Genomic DNA, 19109 nt, shown 5'->3' with positions numbered 1-19109 from the left:
GTCCGGGACACGGGGGGGGGGGCGATGACCCCGACGGCGGTGGGGACAGGCCCCGTTCGCGGCCGTGAGGCTCGGGACGCCACCGGCACGCGTGGCTGTGGCACGCCGCCGGCCGAGGGGTCCCACGCAGCCGTCGCGCTGCTCCGCGCCAGGCCGGGGCGGGCCGGCTGCGACCCCCCTCCCCAGCAGCAGCAGCCGGGGCGAGGCCCCGCGCCGCCCCACGGGTGGGCGAGACCCCAACGCAGGGGCTGCCCGTGAAGGGCCCTGGGGCCTCCGCGGCCGGTACCAGCGGGGGCTGCGCCCTGCCCCTGCCCCCGCGCGGGACCGCGGGGCGAAGGGTCCCCCGCACCGTGGGGCCGAGCCGGGGCTGCTTTAACGTGTCCATGTGCTCGGCGCGGCCTCCCCGGCCCCGCTGCCGCTTAAGGTGGCCCGTGGGGCCACGCAGAGCCTCCCCCCCACCCACGGCAGGGCCGGGGCCGCGGGCATGGGGCTCAGGGCATGGGGGCCATGCCGGTCCCGCGGGGACACCCCTCTGACCCCCAGCCCGGGGCCGGGTAGGGGCCACCCCACTCGAGTCCACCTTAAGGGGGGAAGGCGCTCGGGCGGCGTTTGTATACAGTGCGCACACCGTCCTGCCTGCCTGCACCCGCTGTGGCCCATGGCAGGTTCTGGGGACCCTCCTCCATCCCACCCCGACACCCTCGACCCCAGCCCAGCCTCACGGTCCCGGGTGGGGGGGAGCCCTGCAGCTCCCGCGGGGGCACCAGCCCTGCACAGGGGACAGGAGCAGACCCCCGAGCACCCAGGAACAGGGGAGACCCCCCCACACCTCCACCCCGGCACCCTAAGGTTGAGTGGGGGAAGATAGTGACAGCGCAGGGACAGGGCTGAGATGCTGTGTTTATTGAGGCGATGCTGCAGGGCACCCCGGGGGGTTGCGCCAAGGCACGGTGGCGCTGGGGGTGCGCGGGGACCCCTGGGGAAGCGGCGCCGTGGCGGGGGTGGCGGCGGCAGGTCCCTCAGGCCTTGCCGGGGTCCTCCTTCAGCGTCACTGTCCGGTTGAACACCATCTGGGGAGAGGCAGAGGGTCAGCGCTGAGCCCCATGGCCCCACAGTGGGCAGGGGGAGCCCTACAGCCCCCTCCCCAGGGCTCACCTTCCCCTCCTCGCTGTCGGGATCCACGGAGAAGTAGCCCAGCCGCTCAAACTGGAATTTGTCGAAGGGCCGGGCAGACAGGACGGAGCTGTCGACCAGGGCGTTGTGCACCACACGCAGGGAGTCCTGGCAGGGGGAGTCAGCTCAGCTGGCAACCCCACTCCCCTCCACAGCCCAGGTCCCCCCAGCCCCTCTGCCCCCTGGGCCATGGCAGGGCTCTGCCCAGGGAGGGGTAGGGGTCACATAGAAGTGGGTGCAGGAGGTCCCCAGATCCCCCCAGGCCCGTAACCCCGGCTCCTGCTGCTACTCACAGGGTTGAGGTCGCTCAGAAAGCCACCAGGCACCTCTGATAGGTCCTCGGGATTTTTGTGCAAAAACCTGCCATGAGACAGTCTCATCCCAAAGCCGCCAGGCAGGGGATGTGGTGCCCCATGGCAGCTGTGGGGCAGCAGCTCGCAGGACCCCGCAGCAGCATCTTCCCCACCAAGGAGCCGGGCAGACCCCAGCACAGCCTGCTGGTACACGGCCACACTGCCGCTCCAGCACCGGTGAGGTTGCGCCCACGCCGCTACAGGTGGCCGGGTACTCACAGTCGCTCGTAGAGCCGCACTTCACACACCAGCGGCTCCGACACCCAGTGGATGAAGGCTTTGGGCTTCTCCGCCACGTCTGACTTGGTGCAGGTCACCTCCAGCTCGATCACGCGCCCACTGGCGTCCTGGGCAAGAGGAGACAAGATGAGACGCCAGGCAGCAGTCTGGCAGCAGTCCCACCCCACAGGGCAGCCTTGGGGCCGAAGCACCAGCCCCCCAGCTCAGGGCAACCCTGCTCCCCACCATGCGAGGCACAGGGCTGGCAAGGAGCTGCCACGCAGGCAGCCTGCAGCCACACTGTGCCCACAGCGCCCAGCCCGAGATGACTATTGCTGCCCTTCCCTGGTGAGGCATAGCCATGTCCTGACATCCCATGGCCCAACATCATGTCCCCAGTGCCCAGAGCCACCCACCTTGATGACATTCTGTATAGCGATGATGTAGCCAGCGTGGCGCAGCCCCACCGGCTGCCCGGGGGCCAGGCGCTTGTAGCCCTTGTCCACCTCCTGTGAGAGAGTTCATGGCTGCATGAGGGGTCCCAGCACAGGCAGTGGCTCCCCCCTCAAGCATGTCTGTTTGTCCCCACAACTGCGTCCCCGCACCCACTCCTTCCATCCCAGGGATCAGGGTGCCCAGGGCTGTTCAAAGTCCCACGTTGCTGCTGGACGTTCCCCAGCCCACAGGCCAAGCGTGAGCACTGTCAGCTGGACACGTCCCGGCCAGGCTGAGGGCAGCAGGCATTTCCCCAGTGCCGGTCAGAGCTGCTGGCATGTTTAGGAGTTGCAGTCAACTGCCTAACACCCACCTGTGCCCCATGCAGCACCAGCACTGCCAGGCTCCCACTGCCCGAGCCGCAGCTCCTGGGAGCAAGGGCAGTATGGCCTGGTGGGGCCGGCTCACCTCCCTGAAATCTGTCTCCTCAATGTAGATGGTGGTCTGGAAGGGCACTTTGTGAAAACCCTGGCTCTCATCAGCTGGAAAGTTGGGCACAAGGACCTCGAGTGCCTGGGGAGAAGGAGGGGGTGAATGCTGACCTTGGGGAACCCCACTCCCACCCCAGCCTGCAGCAGTCTCACCTTCGGGGCAGGGAAGTTGGTGATGGTGACCTTGAGGGGCTCCAGGACGGCCATGGCGCGGGGCGCCTGCTCGTTCAGCACCTCCCGCGCACACGCCTCCAGCAGATGCGGCTCCATCGTTGCCTGGGCCACTGTCACACCGACCTACGGGACAGCCTGCCGTCACCATGCTGGCTGGGAGACACATCCACCTGCCCCATCCCATCCTGTCCCTGGCACCTACCCGGGCACAGAAATTGTTGATGGCCTCGGGAGGGAAGCCTCGCCGGCGCAGGGCTGTCAGCGTGAAGAGCCGCGGGTCATCCCAGTCCCTGAGAAAATACCAGTGTGACAGCCAGGCGTGCCCCGGGCAAGACTCACCCTGGCTGCTGGCCCTGCTCCTACCTCACAGCACCTGTCTCCACCAGACGGATGATCTTCCTCTTGGAGACGACGGTGTAGAGCAGGTTCAGGCGCCCGTACTCCCACTGCACAGGGCAGTAGACATCCAGCGCGTTACACAGCCAGAAGTAGGAGGAGCGCCTGCAAGACAGGCACAGGCACAGCCCGGCTCAGCCTCACACCCACCCACAGCCCCATGGACACACCGTGCCCAGCACTTCAGCAGCCGCTGGGACGCGGCCAGCTGCTCCCCCACAGAGCTGCCCTGCCAGCTCCAGCTCAGCCCTGGGCCAGGCTGTGCACAGCACTCACCTGGCCTGGAACTCCTTGGTGCAGAGGGAGTGCGTGATGTGCTCGATGGAGTCGCAGAGGCAGTGTGTGTAGTCATACGTGGGGTAGATGCACCTGTAAGGCAGACACAGTCAGCCCCGGGGCAGAGCCCGGTACTGCTCCCCCTCCCGACAGCTCCCCACTCCCAGGAGACGCAGGCCGACCCCCGCCACACGTGCCAGGATGCCGCAGGCCCTCCCTACCACTTGTCCCCGGTGCGATGGTGCGGAGTGAACTTGACACGGTAGGCGACGGGGTCCATCTTCCCGTCCTCCATCACCAGCTTCATCCGCAGCGTCGCCTCCCCCTCCCCAAACTTGCCCTTTCGCATGTCCTGCGGAGCAGGGGAAAGCTGTCAGCTGAGCCATGGACCCAGACCCCACGGGCACACAGCACCTGCCCCCAGCCAGAAATACCTCAAAGAGCAGGAGGGACTCTTCCATGGGCCGGTCCCGCCACGGCGAGGGTGGTGGGTTGTGGCCCTTGATCTCCTCGACCTTCTGATGGCAGACATACGCCTGGCCCCTACGGAGGGGAAACACCATCACCAGATGTGAGTGTCCCATGCCCTGGGTGAGAGGGAGCCCCGGCCACGGCACAGAACATCCACACCGCCCTGGCGCACCCATACCGCCCCAGCACGCTCACCTGCGGATGAGCTCCAGGGCCCAGGTGTAGAGCTGGTCAAAGTAATCTGACGCGTGGGTCACTGCATAGGGCTGGTAGCCTGTGGGGATGGGGGAAACAGAGCAGGCTGGAGGCACCTCCAGGGCCCCGCAGCAGGACCTACATGCAGGGACGTCCCCAGCAGCACCCGGCCTGATCCTGCCCTCCCCAGCTCCAGCCGTACCCAGCCACTCCACCATCTCCCGGATGGCTGTGAAGTACTTCTCCTCCTCCTTCTCAGGGTTGGTGTCATCATAGCGCAAGAAGCACACACCACCGTTGGCCTGGGGACGGGGGGGACAGTGAGCAGCCGCTCCCTGAGGGACCGCAGGCTCAGGCCAGCGGCCAAGCAGTGGGGGGAGAGCTGCCAGCGGGGCTTGGTGCTTCTCACCTTGGCATAGCCGAAGTTGAAGTTGATGGCCTTGGCGTGGCCGATGTGCAGGATCCCATTGGGCTCAGGAGGGAACCGTGTTCGCACCTGCAGGGAGGGGAAGGGGACACCTCTGTCCTTTGGCAGGAGACTCTCCCCCTCCTTGACAGCAGGGGCACTGACATGAGCTCCTAACGATCCCACAGAGCCCCCCGTGCCACATGGGTGCTGCCTCTGGCTGTGCCCCCAGGGAGCTGCGTGTCCCCCCAGCCACCCCACCTAGCTGGCTGGAGCCTGGCACAGCAGTGCCACCCTCGCAGGGAACCGCTGGGCTGGGGGACATGGCCTCACCTGCCCACCCGTGATTGCCAGGTGCTGCTTCAGCAGAGCCATAGTGTTGGGCGTCACCACATAGCCCTCCGTCTTGTAGTTCTCTCCTGCAGGCAGAGGATGCTCAGGGCTACAGCATCGCTCAAACCAAGCCAAGCCCAGCAGCCAGCGGGGAAGGACATGGCGCCAGGCTGGTCCCCCACAGCATGGAGAGCTGAAGCCGGGGCACAGAGCCGGTGGAGCCGCCCCGCATGCGGCAGTGGCTCCTCACACTCACCGGGCTTGTGGAACTTGAGGGCTTCTCCCCGCAGCTGCTCCAGGAGTGACCGTGTCTCCGTGCCCACCTCACCTGCAGGGAGAGATGGTGCTGAGCAGGGGCCTGACCGCAGCTCCCAGGGCCCAGCTCGGAGGCAGGTCCCAGCCAGGAACCAAAGGGCTGGGGAAGCTGCCCGCAGGAGTACAGTCTCTTACCATTCTCCACCACAGCTGCCTTCTGCTTCTCCACCGGGGCCAGCCGGGTCTTTGCAGCCTGCAGGGACCAGCACAGCATCCTGAGTGCCCAGCCCTGGCACACACCTCCCCCTCCTGGCCCAGCCTGCTGCCCCCAGCACTCCCTCAGACCCGTGCCCATGGTGGCAGCTAGGCCCAGAGCAGCTATTTGGGATCCTGCCTGGACACTCAGCAGGGAAATACCATCCCAGTTCCCAGCCTCACCCTTCTCCTCACCTTTGGCTTCTTTTCCAGGTCAGCTTCTGTCTTTGGCCCCAGCAAATGCAGCACCTGGAGAAAAGAGACACAGACAGGAGTAGGAAAGGCTCCTGGTGCCCCAAGGCCTGGAGGTGGCCCTGTCCAGCTGTCACCCCCCCTCACCCTGCCTACACCTACCCAGGGCAGGCTGTCCCCGGCACTAGACCCTCCCACGGGACAGGCCAGCAGGTCCCACACGGACCCAACAGCGGACACAACCCCAAGCAGCGCCCAACCCCCTGCCCTCGCACCCACCTGCAGGTCCACCTCGTTCTTGATGGTCTTCCCATCCGCCCACCGCAGCCGGCTCCGCGCCTCCCCTGCGGACAGGGCACCCCATGGGCGGGGGGCACGGCTCAGCCCTGGTGGGCGCTTCAGCCAGGGCCGCTGAGGCAGGACACCACAGCCAGCGGGCCGGATGAGCTGGGGCCGGGGCAGCCCGCAACAAAGGGCTGGCTCTCAGGATGCAGGGGAGGAGGGGTGCCGGGCAGGGGCTGCCCCCGTGCCCCACACTCACCCATCAGCAGCCCCATGTTGAAGTGGTAGCGCTCCGCCAGCAGCTCTGCTCGGTGCTCGCCGATCACGGCCTCCACCTGGGCAGCGGGACAGGGACACGGGGGTGAGCGAGGCAGGCAGGGAAGCGTGACGCCAGGGGCTGCCAGCCCGTCCCGTCCAGCGTCCCCCACACCGTTCCCGGGGGGCTGGCAGGGCCGAGGCCCCACTCACCGCCTCCTCGATCTGCTCGGGGGTGACGCACACCCCCACGCCGCAGGCCCGCTCGAAGTCCGCCACGTCCAGGGGCTCCAGGGGGTGGCTCCTCACGTACTCCAGGGCGGCTGGGGACAGAGCAGGGTGGGGGGGGATGAGGAGCGGGGCCCTCCCTTCCCCGCCGGGGCCGGGGGGGGGTCCCGGTGCCGCGCGGTACCGCTGAGCTGCAGGTCGGTGAGGATCTCCCTGCGGGCGATGTAACCGACGAGGAAGCCGAGGTGCTTCGCGTCCCTGAGGCGGGCGGCCGCGTTGTACAACAGCGTCCCGGTGGCTTTGTCCAGAGCCGGCCCCAGCGCGCTCCGAGCCTGCCGCCGTCCCGGGGAAGCGTCAGGGCCGGGCGGGGGCTGAGCCCCGGCGAACCGGCGGCCCTGGGGCGGGGCGGGGGGGGGGAAGGGGGGGTAGTGCCAAGGGCCGAGGCCGCTCGGCAGGGCCGGGGGAGGTGGGGGGATCCGGGGGTGACACCGCCGCACCGGGGACCCAGGAACCGGGAGACCGGGGTGGGGGCCCGCGGCGGGCGCACCTGCAGCACGGCCCGGCGGAGCAGCGCGCTGAGCGCCCCGTTGCGCAGCGTCTCGCGCGCTTTGGCCTCACTGAGGCCGATGCCGGTAAAAAGCCCCAGCGCCTCCTCCGCCTCCTCCGCCGCCATGGCCCCCGCCGCCACCGCCGCCATGCTGCTGCTGCCGCCGCCGCCGCCACCGCCCGCCCGGGGGACGGGGCCACGGCCAGCCAATCGGAGCGGGGAAGGCGTGTCGCCGACACAGGTCGAGCCAATCGACAGTGAGAGAGACCCGCCTCATCCAATGGGACGGGGGAGCTCGGCGCCGGCTCCGCGAATAGGCGCGCAGCGGGCGGGGCCAAGCGGACGGCCGGTTGCATCATTTAAAGAGACCGGCGGCGGCGGCGGCCACGTGGGGGGCGTGGCTGGAGGCGGGGCCGGGGGCCTGCCCCGCCCCGCCCCTCCGGTCGCCCACCGCCCCGCGGCCCTTTGTCCTCGCCCGGCCGCCGTAGCCCGCCCCGACCGGCACCCGTGTCCCGCCGTGAGCCCGGCGGCTCCCGCAGCCCCGGCGGCACTCTCGCCCCTCCCGTGTCCCCACCTCCCCCAGCGGCCCCGAGGACGGTCCCTGCGACGGGCCCGGGGGGACACACGTACCCAAGGGCCCGTACGGGGGGGGGCTCGCGGCGGCTGCTCCAGCCCGGTGCGGGCGGGGCCGCCGCTGTCCCCGCCGCTGCACCGACCCCATACCCCCGGTTCCCCCAGACCGGTGTCCCCCGCAGCTGCCCCAGTCCGTGGCCCCCCAGTCCAATGTCTGGTGTGTGCGGGAACCGGCTAGCCCGGCCCCCCCGGCCCCCCCAGCCCAGTGTTCTTCCACTTCCCTACCCCCCGTGTCCTTGCAGCCGCATATACCCCTCAGCCCGGTGTCCCCCCAGCTCCTCCAGCCCGGTGTCCTCCTGCTCCCCCAGCCCGTTGTTCCCCCCCCAGCTCAGTGTCCCCCCAGCTTCCCCAGCCTGGTGTTCTCCTGGCTTCCCCAGCCTGTTATCCCCAGCTCACCCAGCCTGGTGTGTCCCCCCAGCCCAGTATCCCCCCTCAGCCCTGTCCTCCCCCCCAGCCCAGTGTCTCCCAGCCCCCCCAAGCCCACTCCCACCCCAGCCCCAGCAGCAGCAGGAGACCGGAGGGGTTGGGGAAGGGCGTTTATTGGCAACACCCGGCGGGAGAAGGCACCGACAGGTCCTGCCAGCCGGAGCCGACCCATGTCTGACGCAGCGCCGGTGTCCCCAGGGATCCCACACCACCAAGGGGACAGAGCCAGTACCCGGCACCGGGACGAAGCTACAGTTACAGCTCCATCCTGGTACCAGGCACCAGCTCCATCCCCTCAGCGGCTGCTTGCTCCCTGCCTGCAGCTGGCAGAGGCTTCAAGGTATAGCGGGCACTGATGTTGGTACCCGAGACGCTGCGGTACTCGCCCATCTCCGTACGAATGGCTTCGTTCTGGGTGATGGTGAGCAGGACCGGGACGGAGAGCGTCACCTCCTTCCGCAAGACCTGGATGCTGAGTGCTGTGCGTGGGGGAATCTTAGCCGGCAGCTGCACCTCCACGCGTTCCCGGCGGGTGCTGGATTCGCTGCGCCCTTTCTGCACTGTAAAGATGTTGGAGGCTTCCACGGTCAGCGTGAAGGAGAGCCCGGCTTTGAGGCTGGTGGCGTTGCTGAAGTGGAAGCTCTGCCAGAGTGTGGTGCCGTACTCCCGGCTGCTGCTGGCCGCCAGTGCCTGCTCTGACTCCGTCTCGTTCACCCCTTCGATCTCATCCACCAGCACCTCCCGCTCTGCCTCCACCCGCTTCTGCTCCCAGAGGAGACGCGCCGAGACCAGGGGCCGCCCGGGTCGCAGCGGGCGCAGGTGGGACAGCCGAGCCTGGAAGTTCAGCTCGAGTTTGTAGTCGGCGAGACGCTCGCCGGGCCATGCCAGGCAGTGCCAACCACCACGACCAGGGTGCTGGTAGAGCAGCCAGACCCCTCGCTGCACTACGTGAGAGGCCACCCGGTCATTGAAGTACCCGTATGCCAAGTTGGTCTCCTCCGTCACCACCTTGCAGGCGCCTTGGAAATTGGGATGCTCGTAGAGGGTGATCTGGGGGTCCCCCAGGTCATGGTGCACAAGACGCAGCGCCGAGAAGCTGTTGGGCCGCCCCACGGAGGGGTACTCGCCCTCCTCAAAGGCGTGCGGCTCCCCTTCATACTTGGGGTCCGTGTAGGCGATCCAGGGCTGCCCCACTACCTTCAGGGAGGCGATGCAGTCCCCAAAATCCAGCTCATGCAGGTCGGGCACGTCGCAGGTGAACTCCCGGCTCAGCCCCTCAAAGTTGGCACGCTCGTACACCGTGATCCGGTTCATGGTGTTGCGGGCGCCTGCCTGTGCAAGGGCACGACGCACGTCAAGTCACCTCGCGTGGGGTCGCGTGGGCGCTACGGGAAAGCCTGGCCAGCCAAGGGGACCCCTGGTACCCCCTTATCCCCTGTCCTCTGCCTCTCCTTTGCCCACCTCCGCACAGTCCCTGTGCTCTCACCGTCTGTGCCGGCAGCGCCCCGACACCAGCCCGCAGCCGTGCCTTTTACAAGGGGTTGGTGGGGCCGGGGCGTGCTGTGGCATGAAGCAAAGGTGATGACGGTGCTCGCCCCCGCACCCAGCCCCGGCCCCGCTCTGGCGGCAGGGAGCCAGCCAGGCCCCGCACGGCAGCCGGCGCACCGGAGTGCCAGCCGACACTGCAGACCAGCCCTGCCGGAAAGTCCTGCTGCACCCTGGGCACATGGCGCTCCAACGGTAACGAGTCACCACCAATTATCACTGATGCTTCCGCCCTGCCTGCACTAATTACGGTGTGCGTTGCCGGTGGGGCAGGAACTGCCGGCTCGCCCCGGCGGGGTGAGAGGGTATCATGGTGGGGTCAGCTGGCGCCCCGAGACAAGCCCCTCCGGCACCCCGGTGCCCTGGGGCACAGGACACAGCCCCCCTGGCATGGCACTGCTGCCCCAGCCCTGCACCTGAGGATGGCCGGGGCAAGTGGTGGCACTTCTCCGCCTTTGTCCCTCAATAGGCAGGATGGTCACGGACCACCTGGGGGGGCCACGGTGCTGCTGGAGGGTGATGGGTGCCAGTGCTGGGCACGGTGGGACGCTGATGCCCAGCCAGGGCACAGGGACAGTTGGCAGCCGCCCTGAGCACAGTGTGCCGGGGGCTTCTTCAGGGCACCACACGGGTCCCCATGGCATGGACTGGAGCTGGCGTGCCCAGGAGCTGCCAGTGCAGGGCACAGGGCACATGCACCCCCCGGCTGGCACCTCGCTGGGACTGGGCTCAGGCAGCTTGAGGGGTCTGGGGCAGGTTGAGCCTCTGGCTTCTCCCGGCGACATGCCTGGGCCCAGGGGCTGCCTCAGCCCCTCGTCCCTGCAGCCCTCCCCAGCTCAGGACCGTCCCTGCGGCAGAGCGCAGGGAACAGAGAGCCCCAAAGTTGACGTGAGCAGCTGCCGGTGGGATATGGCTGGATCTTGACCCACCCCCTGCAGCCCCCGCTCTTGGCTGGGGTCAGCCAGGACCCCCAAAGCCTCTGGGCTGAAATCTGCCCCTTGGGTCCAGTGTGGGGCCAGGAAGCGGGGCCAGCCTCAGCTGTGTGGGGTGCCCCAGGCCCACAGGGGAACCCAGGTTTGGTACAGCCTGCAGGCACCCACATCCTGTGGTGGAGGAGGACGGAGACCCCACTGCTCCAGCAGCCTGTCCCCCCACCCTGAGTCACCCCAAGAGAGGAAGCCAGGTGTCCCCACACCCCCACATCCCTGAGCCCTGTTCCCTGCAAAACCCTGTCTCCCACAAGCAGGTGCCACCCCACATCTTGCCCCCCCCCAGCTGCCCCCTTGCCAATGCCCCCTTTCCCCTGCCTGCAGTGTCGGGGCTGCCAGGGTCTCCCAGTTTATTGCCAGATGTCGGGGCGGTCGGGGTTACACCAGACAAACGCTACAGGAAGCAGTTAGTGAACGGGGGGCCGCGGGGGCCATGGGTGGGGGGCCGGGGAAGGGCTGTCCCGCTCGCTCCCCTGGCCCGCAGCCTCCCCGCCGGCCCCCCGGGCTGCCACACTCCCCCGCGCCGGGGACCCCTCCCGCTCCCCGCGGCCGCCCCGGCCCTGCGGCCCCCAGCAACCCCCCACCTCGCTGTCGTGCACCCCCTCTGCGGCGAGGCTGGTGGGCCGGGGTGACACGGGAGGGGGGGGGCGTGGGGCAGCGTGGGTGGGAGGAGGTGCTGGCATTATTGCTATGGCGGGCGGGAGCAGCGCGACCCTCCCCATGCTCAGATCACAGTCTCGAAGAGCGTCGCCTTCTCCTTGGGGGGCTCCGGGGCCAGCAGCTTGGCTTCTGCCTCGGGCGTCAGGTACTCCAGGTGGTGGTGGCCCCAGATCGGAGTGGTCAGGAGCTGCCAGCGCTGCGGGGATGCCGTGTCAGCAACCGGGGACGGCAGCACCGGGGACTGCCTGGAGCTGGCACGGTGCATCCCGCCGGTGCACGGGAATGGGACCAAGGTGGGGACAGGGGTGGGATTTGGATGGGGACGGGGATGGAGAATGGGACAGGGAAGGGATTGAAATGGGATTGAGAGAGGGATAGCACAGGGACAGGGATGGGACTGAGATGGTGACGGGATTAAGACAGCAATGTCAGCAAGCATGGAATTTGGGTGAGGTTGGGAGTAAGACAGTGATGGGGACAGGGACGGGATTTGGATGGGAGTGAGAGGAATGGGGACAGGAATGGGACTTGGATGGGGATGGGGGTGAGACTAGGATGGGGAAGGGATTTGAAATGGGATTGAGAGAGGGATGGGGACAGGAATGGGACTTGGATAGGCATGGGGGTGAGACTAGGATAGGGAAGGGGTTTGAAATAGGATTGAGAGAGGGATAGGGATTGCATGGGGACTGGGATGAGATGGGGATGGGATTGAGACAGTGATGGGGAGAGGGACAGGATTTGGCTGGGGATGGGACTAAGACGGCAATGTGGACAGTGCTAGGATTTGAATGGGGATGGGATGAGAACAGGACTGAGAGGGGGACAAGGACAAGGATAGCTGAGACACGTTGGGGACAGAGGCAGGAGGGTGCCCGCCACGCCGCCCTCACCTCACGCAAGGAGCCTTTGCAGCGCAGGAGCTTGTAGAGGACGGTGCAGGGGATGCAGAGCATGGAGGAGAGTGCCAGGACCCAGCCGATGGCATCCCCCCACCACGGGTACACGTACGTCTTGTTGTAGGTCAGCGGCTTGTAGTTCACCACATGGAACACAAAGATGCCCTGGGTGGAGAGAGGGGGGTGAGGTCCCACGGGGCAGGGGGCCGGCAGCCCCAGACCCCTCACGCATGTCACCCCGCAGCCCCGACACGTGTGTTGCCTCACGGCTCCAACACGCATGTCACCCCGCAGCCCCAACACGTGTGTTGCCTCACGGCTCCAACACACATGTCACCCCGCGACCCAGACATGCGTGTCATCCTGTGGCCCTGACAGGCACATCGCCCCACGGCCTGACATGCATGTCGCCTCATGGCCTGACATGCGTGTCGCCCCACGGCCCCGACACGCGTGTCGCCCCGTGGCTGCCGTGCCCAAAGCAGCCACCTGGGGGAGCCCGGTGCCCGTGGCACAGGGCCGGGGCAGCGGGCACATGCATGCACACGCGAGCACACGCGTGTCCCTGCGTGGGGCGGCCCCGCTTACCACGCAGACCAGCGGCGTCACCACGGCCCAGCACCACTTCATGAAGGGCAGGGGCCGGTAGCCGATCATGCGGGCCACGTCGTCCATGAAGCGGTCAGCGCCTGAGGGGAGAAGGGCGTCAGCCGGGCCCCACGGGGCACCCGTGTCCCCTTGCGTCCCCCCCCACCGCGTCCCCCTGGCCTCACCGTAGACCCAGGCAATGACCACACACTCCCAGAAAGCCTGCCACAGCAGCGTGATCCCGCTGGCCGAGTAGTTGTCAAAGAGCTGGAACACGTACATGCCGCCCTGCCGGGACGGCACTGTGCGTCACCGGGGCTGTGCCGGCTGCCCCGCGCTGGCACGGGTGCCTCCACACCGGCACGGGCGCAACCTTGCCAGCACCGGTGCCCCACCTGGCACAGACACCCCGCATGCCACGGGCACCCTGTGCTGCTGCAGCACCCCCGCCACAACGGGCACCCGCCGTGGCCATGGGCACCCCCACGCCACGGGGACCTCCACAGCTACATGCACCCCCATGCCACGGGCACCCCCCCTCCCCGCTGCCGTGGGTGCAGCAGCCCCAGGGAGCTCCCACCCCATGGTGGGACCCCGTAGGAGGTGACGTCCCGGGGGGCAGCCACAGGTGCCCAGCGTGGGGCCAGCTGGCCGGTGTCCCTGCCGCGTCCCCCACCTGCGTGACCATGGAGAGGTCGATGAGGCAGCAGACGAGGCAGCAGAGCGCAGCGGTGAGCTCACGGCGCAGCGAGCCGGCCCCCGGCTGGGGGAACAGGTCCAGGATGCCCGTGATGAAACCCTCCACGCCGACAAACTGCAGCAGAGAGCGGGGCTCAGCGGGGACGTGCCACCCCGTCCCCTCCCCGTCCCCGTCCCCCCCGCCGCACCTGGCTGTCCAGCCCCAGCACGAGGAGCATGAAGAAGAAGAGCGTGGCCCAGAGCGGGGACAAGGGCATCAGCGTCACGGCTTTGGGGTAGGCGATGAAAGCCAGCCCAGGGCCTGCGGGAGAACGGGGTCAGCAGTGCCACCCCGGGGGGGGGACGACACAGGGGACACGGTGCCAGTGGGCACCCACTGCCCGGCACTCACCGGACTCAGCCACCTTGGAGATGTCCACGCCTTGCTCGGAGGCCATGAAGCCCAGCACGGAGAAGACGACGAAGCCGGCAAAGAAGCTGGTGGAGCTGTTGATCACGGCCAGGATGTAGGCATCCCTGCGGGCAGAGCGGGTCAAGGGGGTGCCGGAGGGACACCGGGGGACACGCCGGGGGAACGCCCTGCAGCCGGCACAGCCCTACCTGTAGCAGTTATTGTGGAAGCGGTTGTAGCTGCCCAGCGCGGTCAGGGCGCCCAGCCCGATGGCGTAGGAGAAGAAGATCTGGGTGCCGGCGTCGATCCAGACCTGGGGCGCAAGGGAGGGCGTCGGGGGGCGGGGAGGGTGCCGGGGGGGAGCCCAGCACCCAGCCCCCTCCTGCCCTCCCCGCTGCCCTCACCTGCGCCTCGGCCAGCTTGGACCAGTCGGGTTTCAGGTAGTAGACGATGCCACCCAGCGCCCCAGGCAGCGTCACTCCGTGGACCAGCAGCAGGATGAGGACCACGTAGGGGAAGAGTGCCGTGAAGTAGACAATCTGCAGAGGAGTAGGTGCCGGTGAGACCCCCTGGGCTGGGGCTCTCCATTGTGTGCCACAGGTGTCCCAGCAGGACCAGGGCTCAGGGACGTCCCCGGCGGCTGCTGGCATCTCCCAGACAGATGTGGGACAGGGGCTCTTGCACCTCCGTGGGCTGCAGCACAAGAGAGCAGGAGCCGGCAGTGCCGTGTGCCGCAGTCCCGTCCCCGCGTGTTGGTGGCCCCGACACGTTCCCCCCCACTGCCAGCGTCACCTTCCCGGTTGACTTGACGCCCTTCCAGATGCAGAAGTAGACAATGACCCAGGTGGTGACCAAGCAGAGGATCATCTGCCAGTTCATCTCCCCCGGCTCGCTGAGGTCCCCCGAGAGCCGCAGCACCTTGTTCCTGCAGAGCGGGGCCGTGCTGAGCGCCGGCACGACCCCCTCAGCCCCGGGCGAGACCCCCTCGGTCCCCACACTCACTCCCAAAACTCAATGACGGGCGAGCGCTTGTTGGCCAGGTCGGCGCAGCTGAGGTTGAAGGGCCCAGTGCCGGCGCTGGCGTTGGTGCTGCCATTGCGGCAGAGCTCGAGGTGGAAGAGCTCGGCGCACTGCTCGGTGTTCCAAGCGTGGCCGCAGGTGGCCCAGGGCAGGGTGTCCGTCAGCGAGTGCACCAGGTAGAAGAGACCCCACACCAGGATCATGATGTAGTAGGAGTTGCAGAAGAAGACTATCACCATGGAGGCCAGGCCCAGACCTGCGGCACGAGGAGATCAGAGCCCGCAGGCACCCACGGACACCCGGCAGCCAGATGCGGTGGGGTGGGGTGGGATGGGGGTTTGCTGGCGGGGATAGGGCAGGACACGGGGTGCTGGTGGGGATGCCGGGAGCCGGCAGCCCAGGGTAGGACAGGGGGGAGCCGGTGGGGACAGGACAGGGGGAGCTGGCAGCCCCAGGCAGGACGGGGTGGGGACAGCCGGCAGCATGGCACAGGACAGGGGGGAGCAGGTGGGGCGCAGCACAGGGAAGCCGTCAGGACACTGCTGAGGTGGGGATCCGGCCGCCCCCGGGGAAGCCGGCAGGGAAGCCGGCAGCACGTAGGCAGGGAGACACAGGGGCAGGCAGGGCCGGGCAGGGCAGCGCAGGGTGCCACGGGGCATGGGTGCAGGCAGCTGCCGCCCTTGGCCGGGGTGCAGGGTAGCAGTGGGACGCGGGCAAGGTGCATGGAAGCGGGCAGGGCGTGGGCAGGGTGCCGCCAGCCCTGGCAGGCTGCAGGCAGCCGGTGCCCCAGGCAGGGTGCCGGCAGGGTGCTGCCAGCCCCACGCAGGGTGCCGGGGGGGGGCCCCCGGGCAGGGTGCAGGACGCAGGGCGCTGGGGGGGCCCCCGGGCAGGGTGCAGGGTGGCGGGGGCCACGGGTAGGGTGCAAAAGGCCACGGGCAGGGCGCGGCGTTACCCTTGAAGAGGGGGGCGATGTTCCAGGCGGCGATGCCCCCCTGCTTCATGAACTGCCCCAGGGCCACCTCCAGGAAGAAGACGGGGATGCCGCCCACGAAGACGATGAGCAGGTAGGGGATGAGGAAGACGCCTGGGGCGGGGGGGACGACACGGGGCCGGCTCAGCCGCCGCCGCCCCCCCCGGGCCCCCCCGGGCCCCCCCTTCCCTCCCCGCGCCGCCCGCCCGGGCGCAGCGAATGGCGAACGCGCCTCCGTGCCCTCCCCTCGCCGCGCCGCCGATGTAGGTCAGGGCGGGCAGGTGGCGGGGGGCTGCCCACGGACCCCCACCCCGGGGGGTGACACCGGACACCCGTGGGGTGGCCCACGAGCCCCGCGGACGGCCCTTCGCCCCGGGGAGCTGCCGGGTGGGCCGGCCCACCGCGGGGTAACCCCCTGCACACGCTAAGGGGTGGAAAGCAGCAGAGCGCTCCCACGCGCCGTGGGGTGCCCCCCCCCCCACGCTGTGGGGCACTTCCCCCGCTCCGTGGGGCGGGCGCGGGGGCTCACCTCCGCCATTCTTGTAGCACAGGTAGGGGAAGCGCCAGACGTTGCCCAGCCCCACGGCGAAACCCACGCAGGACATGATGAAATCCATCTGCCGGGTCCAGGTCTCCCGCTCGGGGGCGGCCGCTTTCGGGGGGCCGGGGGGTCCCACCAGCGGTGCCGTCACCGCCCGCTCCTCGCCCGCCGCGGGGGGCTCCGCGCCCTCCGCCTCCCCGCGGCCCTCTGCCGAGACAGGGGGGGCCCACGCTGCCGTCACGCGCGCCCGTGGGAGCGCGGAGTGGGGGGGTGGGGGGGCGCGGGGGGACCTTCGGTCCCCCCGCGCCCCCCCACCCCCCCACTCCGCGCCCCTCTCCGCGCGTGGGGGCGTGACGTCAGATGTCAGGCCGGCGCGTGACGTCACAATGCAGAGCGGTGACTCACCCCGCGGCGGCGGGAGGGGGCGCGCCGCGGTCGCGCGTGGCCGTGGGCCGCCCGCCCCCCCCCCCCCATCCATCTCCCAACCTCATCCCTCCCCAGCGCTCCCCGCTTACCGGAGCCCGCGGGGGCAGCGGCGGCGGCGGCGGCGGCGTCGTCGCGTCGCGGGGCGGCGGGCGGCTGCGGGGCGGCCGTGTCGGCGGGGACGGGGGGCATGTCGCGGGGGGCCGGGGAGCGGGGGCGGGTCGGGGGCGGCTCCGTGGCCGTGGGAGGGGGGGGGGGCTCAGAAGCAATCCACGAAGCACTTGAAGGTGAGTCGGAAGAACCTCATTGAGGGCGGCGGGGCGCGGCGGGGCGGGCCGGGCCGGGCGGGCGGCTCAGGGCCGGGCTGCGGGGCCGGCGCCGCGCGGCCGCTCCGGGGCTCTCTGCGCCGCGGCACCGGGCGGCGGCGGAGGCAGAGACCGGCCGCGCCGCCCCCCGAGCCCCATTGGACGCGCCGCCCGCCCGCGGCTTGACGGGACTTGCAGTCCCGCCGCACCGGCACCGGGGCAAGGCGGGGGTAGCGGGGCAGAGGGCGCGCCGCGGGGCACCGGGCAACGGGGCGTTCCGGGGCACACCGGGCGCTAGAGCACCGGGACTCGCTGTCCCGCCACGACAAGCCGGCACCGTGGGACACCGGGCGAAGCGGCACCGGGACTTGCAGTCCTGACGCACCGGGGGACACCAGGCACTAGGGCACCGGGACTTGCAGTCCCGCCACGCTCGCATCGGGGCACACCAGGGGACACCAGGCACTACAGCGGTGGGACCGCACTGGGGGACACCGGGCGCACCCAGTAGCTGAGCACACGGAGAGGCAGTGGGCACCAGGGCACACCAGGGGAGTCCAGGCACCGAGGCGCATAGGGGGACACTGGGTGTCCCCCCACTGCTGCAGGGTGCACCGAGAAACACCCAGCACTGAGGGACACCAGGGGACAGCGAACACCAAGTCACACCAGGGGACACCAGGGGCACCCTGCGGGCAGCAGAGCCCACCGGGGACAGCAAGCTGCAGGGTGTAGAGTGCCAGGGGGTCTGGGGCAGGGGGTGGGGGGCAGTAGCCTGCAAGGAGCACTGGGGACACCAGGGGACACGGAGCTGTAGGGTGCACTGGGTACCACAGCACACCAGGGGGCACGGGGCATGAGGGTACCCGTGCCAGCAGGGTGCCGGGGGTCCCAACAGCACACTGGGGGACACGGTGGCCTGGGGAGGCTCACCAGGCACCAGAGGGTCCCAGGGGACAGCAGGCAGCGGAAGCGAGTGGAGTTCAGCGAGTTTAATGAGTGCAGGACAAACCCCGACCTCCCCCAGTCCCCCCACCCCCCGGCACCCGGCCCGGCCCACACCCCCCGGGGCAGGCACTCCGCTATGCCCTAGTCGACTTCTTCCATGCTGCTGTAGGAGGGGGCCGGGCGCTCGGTTGGGCTGGTGAAGCGCTCGGGGAGGCCTTCCGCAGCCAGCGCCGGGGCTCCTTCAGGGGCCAGGCCAGATCCGAACGGCACCGGGGGCAATCCCTGCAAGCAGAAGGCGGGTATGAGACAGGGACACCAGGGGTGTGAGAGGGAGACCGGCACCCTGCCCACCCATCTTCTCCCTCCCTGCTCCCGGGGACCATGGGGTGCCAGGGGGGACAGGGCCCCTTGGGGTAGGGGCCCCAGGCAGCATGTGCGGCCCCGCGGCCCAGAGAGCAGCAGCTGGTGCCAGCCCCCAGCAGCAGGGCAGGGGGAAGGCAGCATGCCCAGGGTCCCCAGCAGCAGCCCCCACCTGCCTGCCAGAGAAGAGCCAGGCTGCAGCACGCTCAGCCCGGCCCCGGCGCTGCCGCCTCTCCCCAGCCCGGCACTCATGCCCCCGGGGCTGCCGCGGCCAGGGCCGGTCTGAGCAGAGCCCTGCGCCGGGGCACGGGCACCCGGCCAGCCCGGGCGGCAGCAACGAGCCACGGGGCAGTCTGCCAGCGCCTGCCTGGCTCTGAGGAACAGCGCAGGACCAGAGGGGATTTCCAGGGCCGAGAGCACCTAGCCCGGGCCTTGCTGCTGGCCACCCACCTCCAGGGAAGGCGAGCGGGCAGGTGCAGGCAGCGGCTTGTGGGCCCCAACCCCAGGGCGCCAGCGCCAGCCGGAGCAGAGGTCACCCCACCGGCGCCGGGCACTGACTCAGCCCCACGAGGCCAGCGCCGTGGGCGAGCGGGGGAAGCCACGGAGGCCCAGGGCTGCAGACAATGGGGCGACTGTTCCAGGATGGGCACCTCATGACCGCGGCACGGCCCTGCCGGGCTCCCCGGCTGGGACCCGCTTGGCGGGGAGGACACGACCGCACACGTGCAAGAGGGGTGTGGAACCGAAATGGGGGGGGAGCTCTGGGCTCCCCGCTG

The 19109-nt window shown here is 69.6% G+C and overlaps 3 protein-coding genes across 3 annotated transcripts; all 3 read right to left on the bottom strand.

The window, feature by feature from the left end:
* Positions 1–888: 888 nt before the first annotated feature.
* QARS1 (glutaminyl-tRNA synthetase 1) lies at positions 889–7098 on the bottom strand. The gene is made up of 24 exons (XM_052778602.1): positions 6937–7098; positions 6574–6721; positions 6375–6484; positions 6166–6241; positions 5904–5968; positions 5628–5681; positions 5373–5430; positions 5179–5250; positions 4923–5008; positions 4593–4679; positions 4386–4485; positions 4184–4262; positions 3952–4060; positions 3739–3869; positions 3518–3610; positions 3209–3346; positions 3048–3135; positions 2825–2968; positions 2649–2753; positions 2162–2254; positions 1746–1873; positions 1467–1533; positions 1156–1281; positions 889–1070 (listed from the first exon to the last, which is right to left on the bottom strand). Exons 1-24 carry the CDS (start codon positions 7084–7086, stop codon positions 1020–1022), a joined length of 2358 nt encoding a protein of 785 aa, XP_052634562.1. The 5' UTR covers positions 7087–7098; the 3' UTR covers positions 889–1019.
* A 992-nt stretch (positions 7099–8090) lies between these two features.
* On the bottom strand, positions 8091–10768 carry LOC128137390 (epidermal differentiation-specific protein-like). Its single transcript, XM_052778276.1, has one exon. The coding sequence runs from the start codon at positions 9307–9309 to the stop codon at positions 8251–8253; it is 1059 nt and encodes a 352-aa protein (XP_052634236.1). The 5' UTR covers positions 9310–10768; the 3' UTR covers positions 8091–8250.
* A 94-nt stretch (positions 10769–10862) lies between these two features.
* On the bottom strand, positions 10863–17124 carry SLC6A8 (solute carrier family 6 member 8). The gene is made up of 14 exons (XM_052778275.1): positions 16813–17124; positions 16286–16504; positions 15739–15870; positions 14769–15042; positions 14559–14691; positions 14171–14305; positions 13976–14079; positions 13767–13891; positions 13564–13676; positions 13353–13490; positions 12862–12964; positions 12677–12777; positions 12083–12253; positions 10863–11385 (listed from the first exon to the last, which is right to left on the bottom strand). The coding sequence occupies exons 1-14, from the start codon at positions 16910–16912 to the stop codon at positions 11254–11256; spliced, it is 1980 nt and encodes a 659-aa protein (XP_052634235.1). The 5' UTR covers positions 16913–17124; the 3' UTR covers positions 10863–11253.
* Between the last annotated feature and the right edge of the window lie 1985 nt (positions 17125–19109).

This window comes from Harpia harpyja, chromosome Z, assembly GCF_026419915.1.
Source record: "Harpia harpyja isolate bHarHar1 chromosome Z, bHarHar1 primary haplotype, whole genome shotgun sequence".
Classification (NCBI taxonomy): domain Eukaryota; kingdom Metazoa; phylum Chordata; class Aves; order Accipitriformes; family Accipitridae; genus Harpia; species Harpia harpyja.
Note: the sequence above shows the minus strand (reverse complement) of the source record. Positions and strands in the feature narration are given on the sequence as shown.

What these genes read in the sequence shown, in the direction of transcription:
- QARS1 (XM_052778602.1), bottom strand. Translation starts at nt 7,086, where the DNA reads ATGGCGGCGGTGGCGGCGGGGGCCATGGCGGCGGAGGAGGCGGAGGAG. An exon ending in CCAACTTCCCTGCCCCGAAG is followed by an intron (nt 2,754 to 2,824) that starts GTGAGACTGCTG and finishes CCTTCTCCCCAG; the next exon opens with GCACTCGAGGTCCTTGTGCC. An exon ending in CCGACAGCGAGGAGGGGAAG is followed by an intron (nt 1,071 to 1,155) that starts GTGAGCCCTGGG and finishes GCCTCTCCCCAG; the next exon opens with ATGGTGTTCAACCGGACAGT.
- LOC128137390 (XM_052778276.1), bottom strand. Translation starts at nt 9,309, where the DNA reads ATGAACCGGATCACGGTGTACGAGCGTGCCAACTTTGAGGGGCTGAGC.
- SLC6A8 (XM_052778275.1), bottom strand. Translation starts at nt 16,912, where the DNA reads ATGCCCCCCGTCCCCGCCGACACGGCCGCCCCGCAGCCGCCCGCCGCC. An exon ending in CGCTGCCCCCGCGGGCTCCG is followed by an intron (nt 16,505 to 16,812) that starts GTAAGCGGGGAG and finishes CTGTCTCGGCAG; the next exon opens with AGGGCCGCGGGGAGGCGGAG. An exon ending in TGCTGGGGCTGGACAGCCAG is followed by an intron (nt 13,491 to 13,563) that starts GTGCGGCGGGGG and finishes TCTCTGCTGCAG; the next exon opens with TTTGTCGGCGTGGAGGGTTT.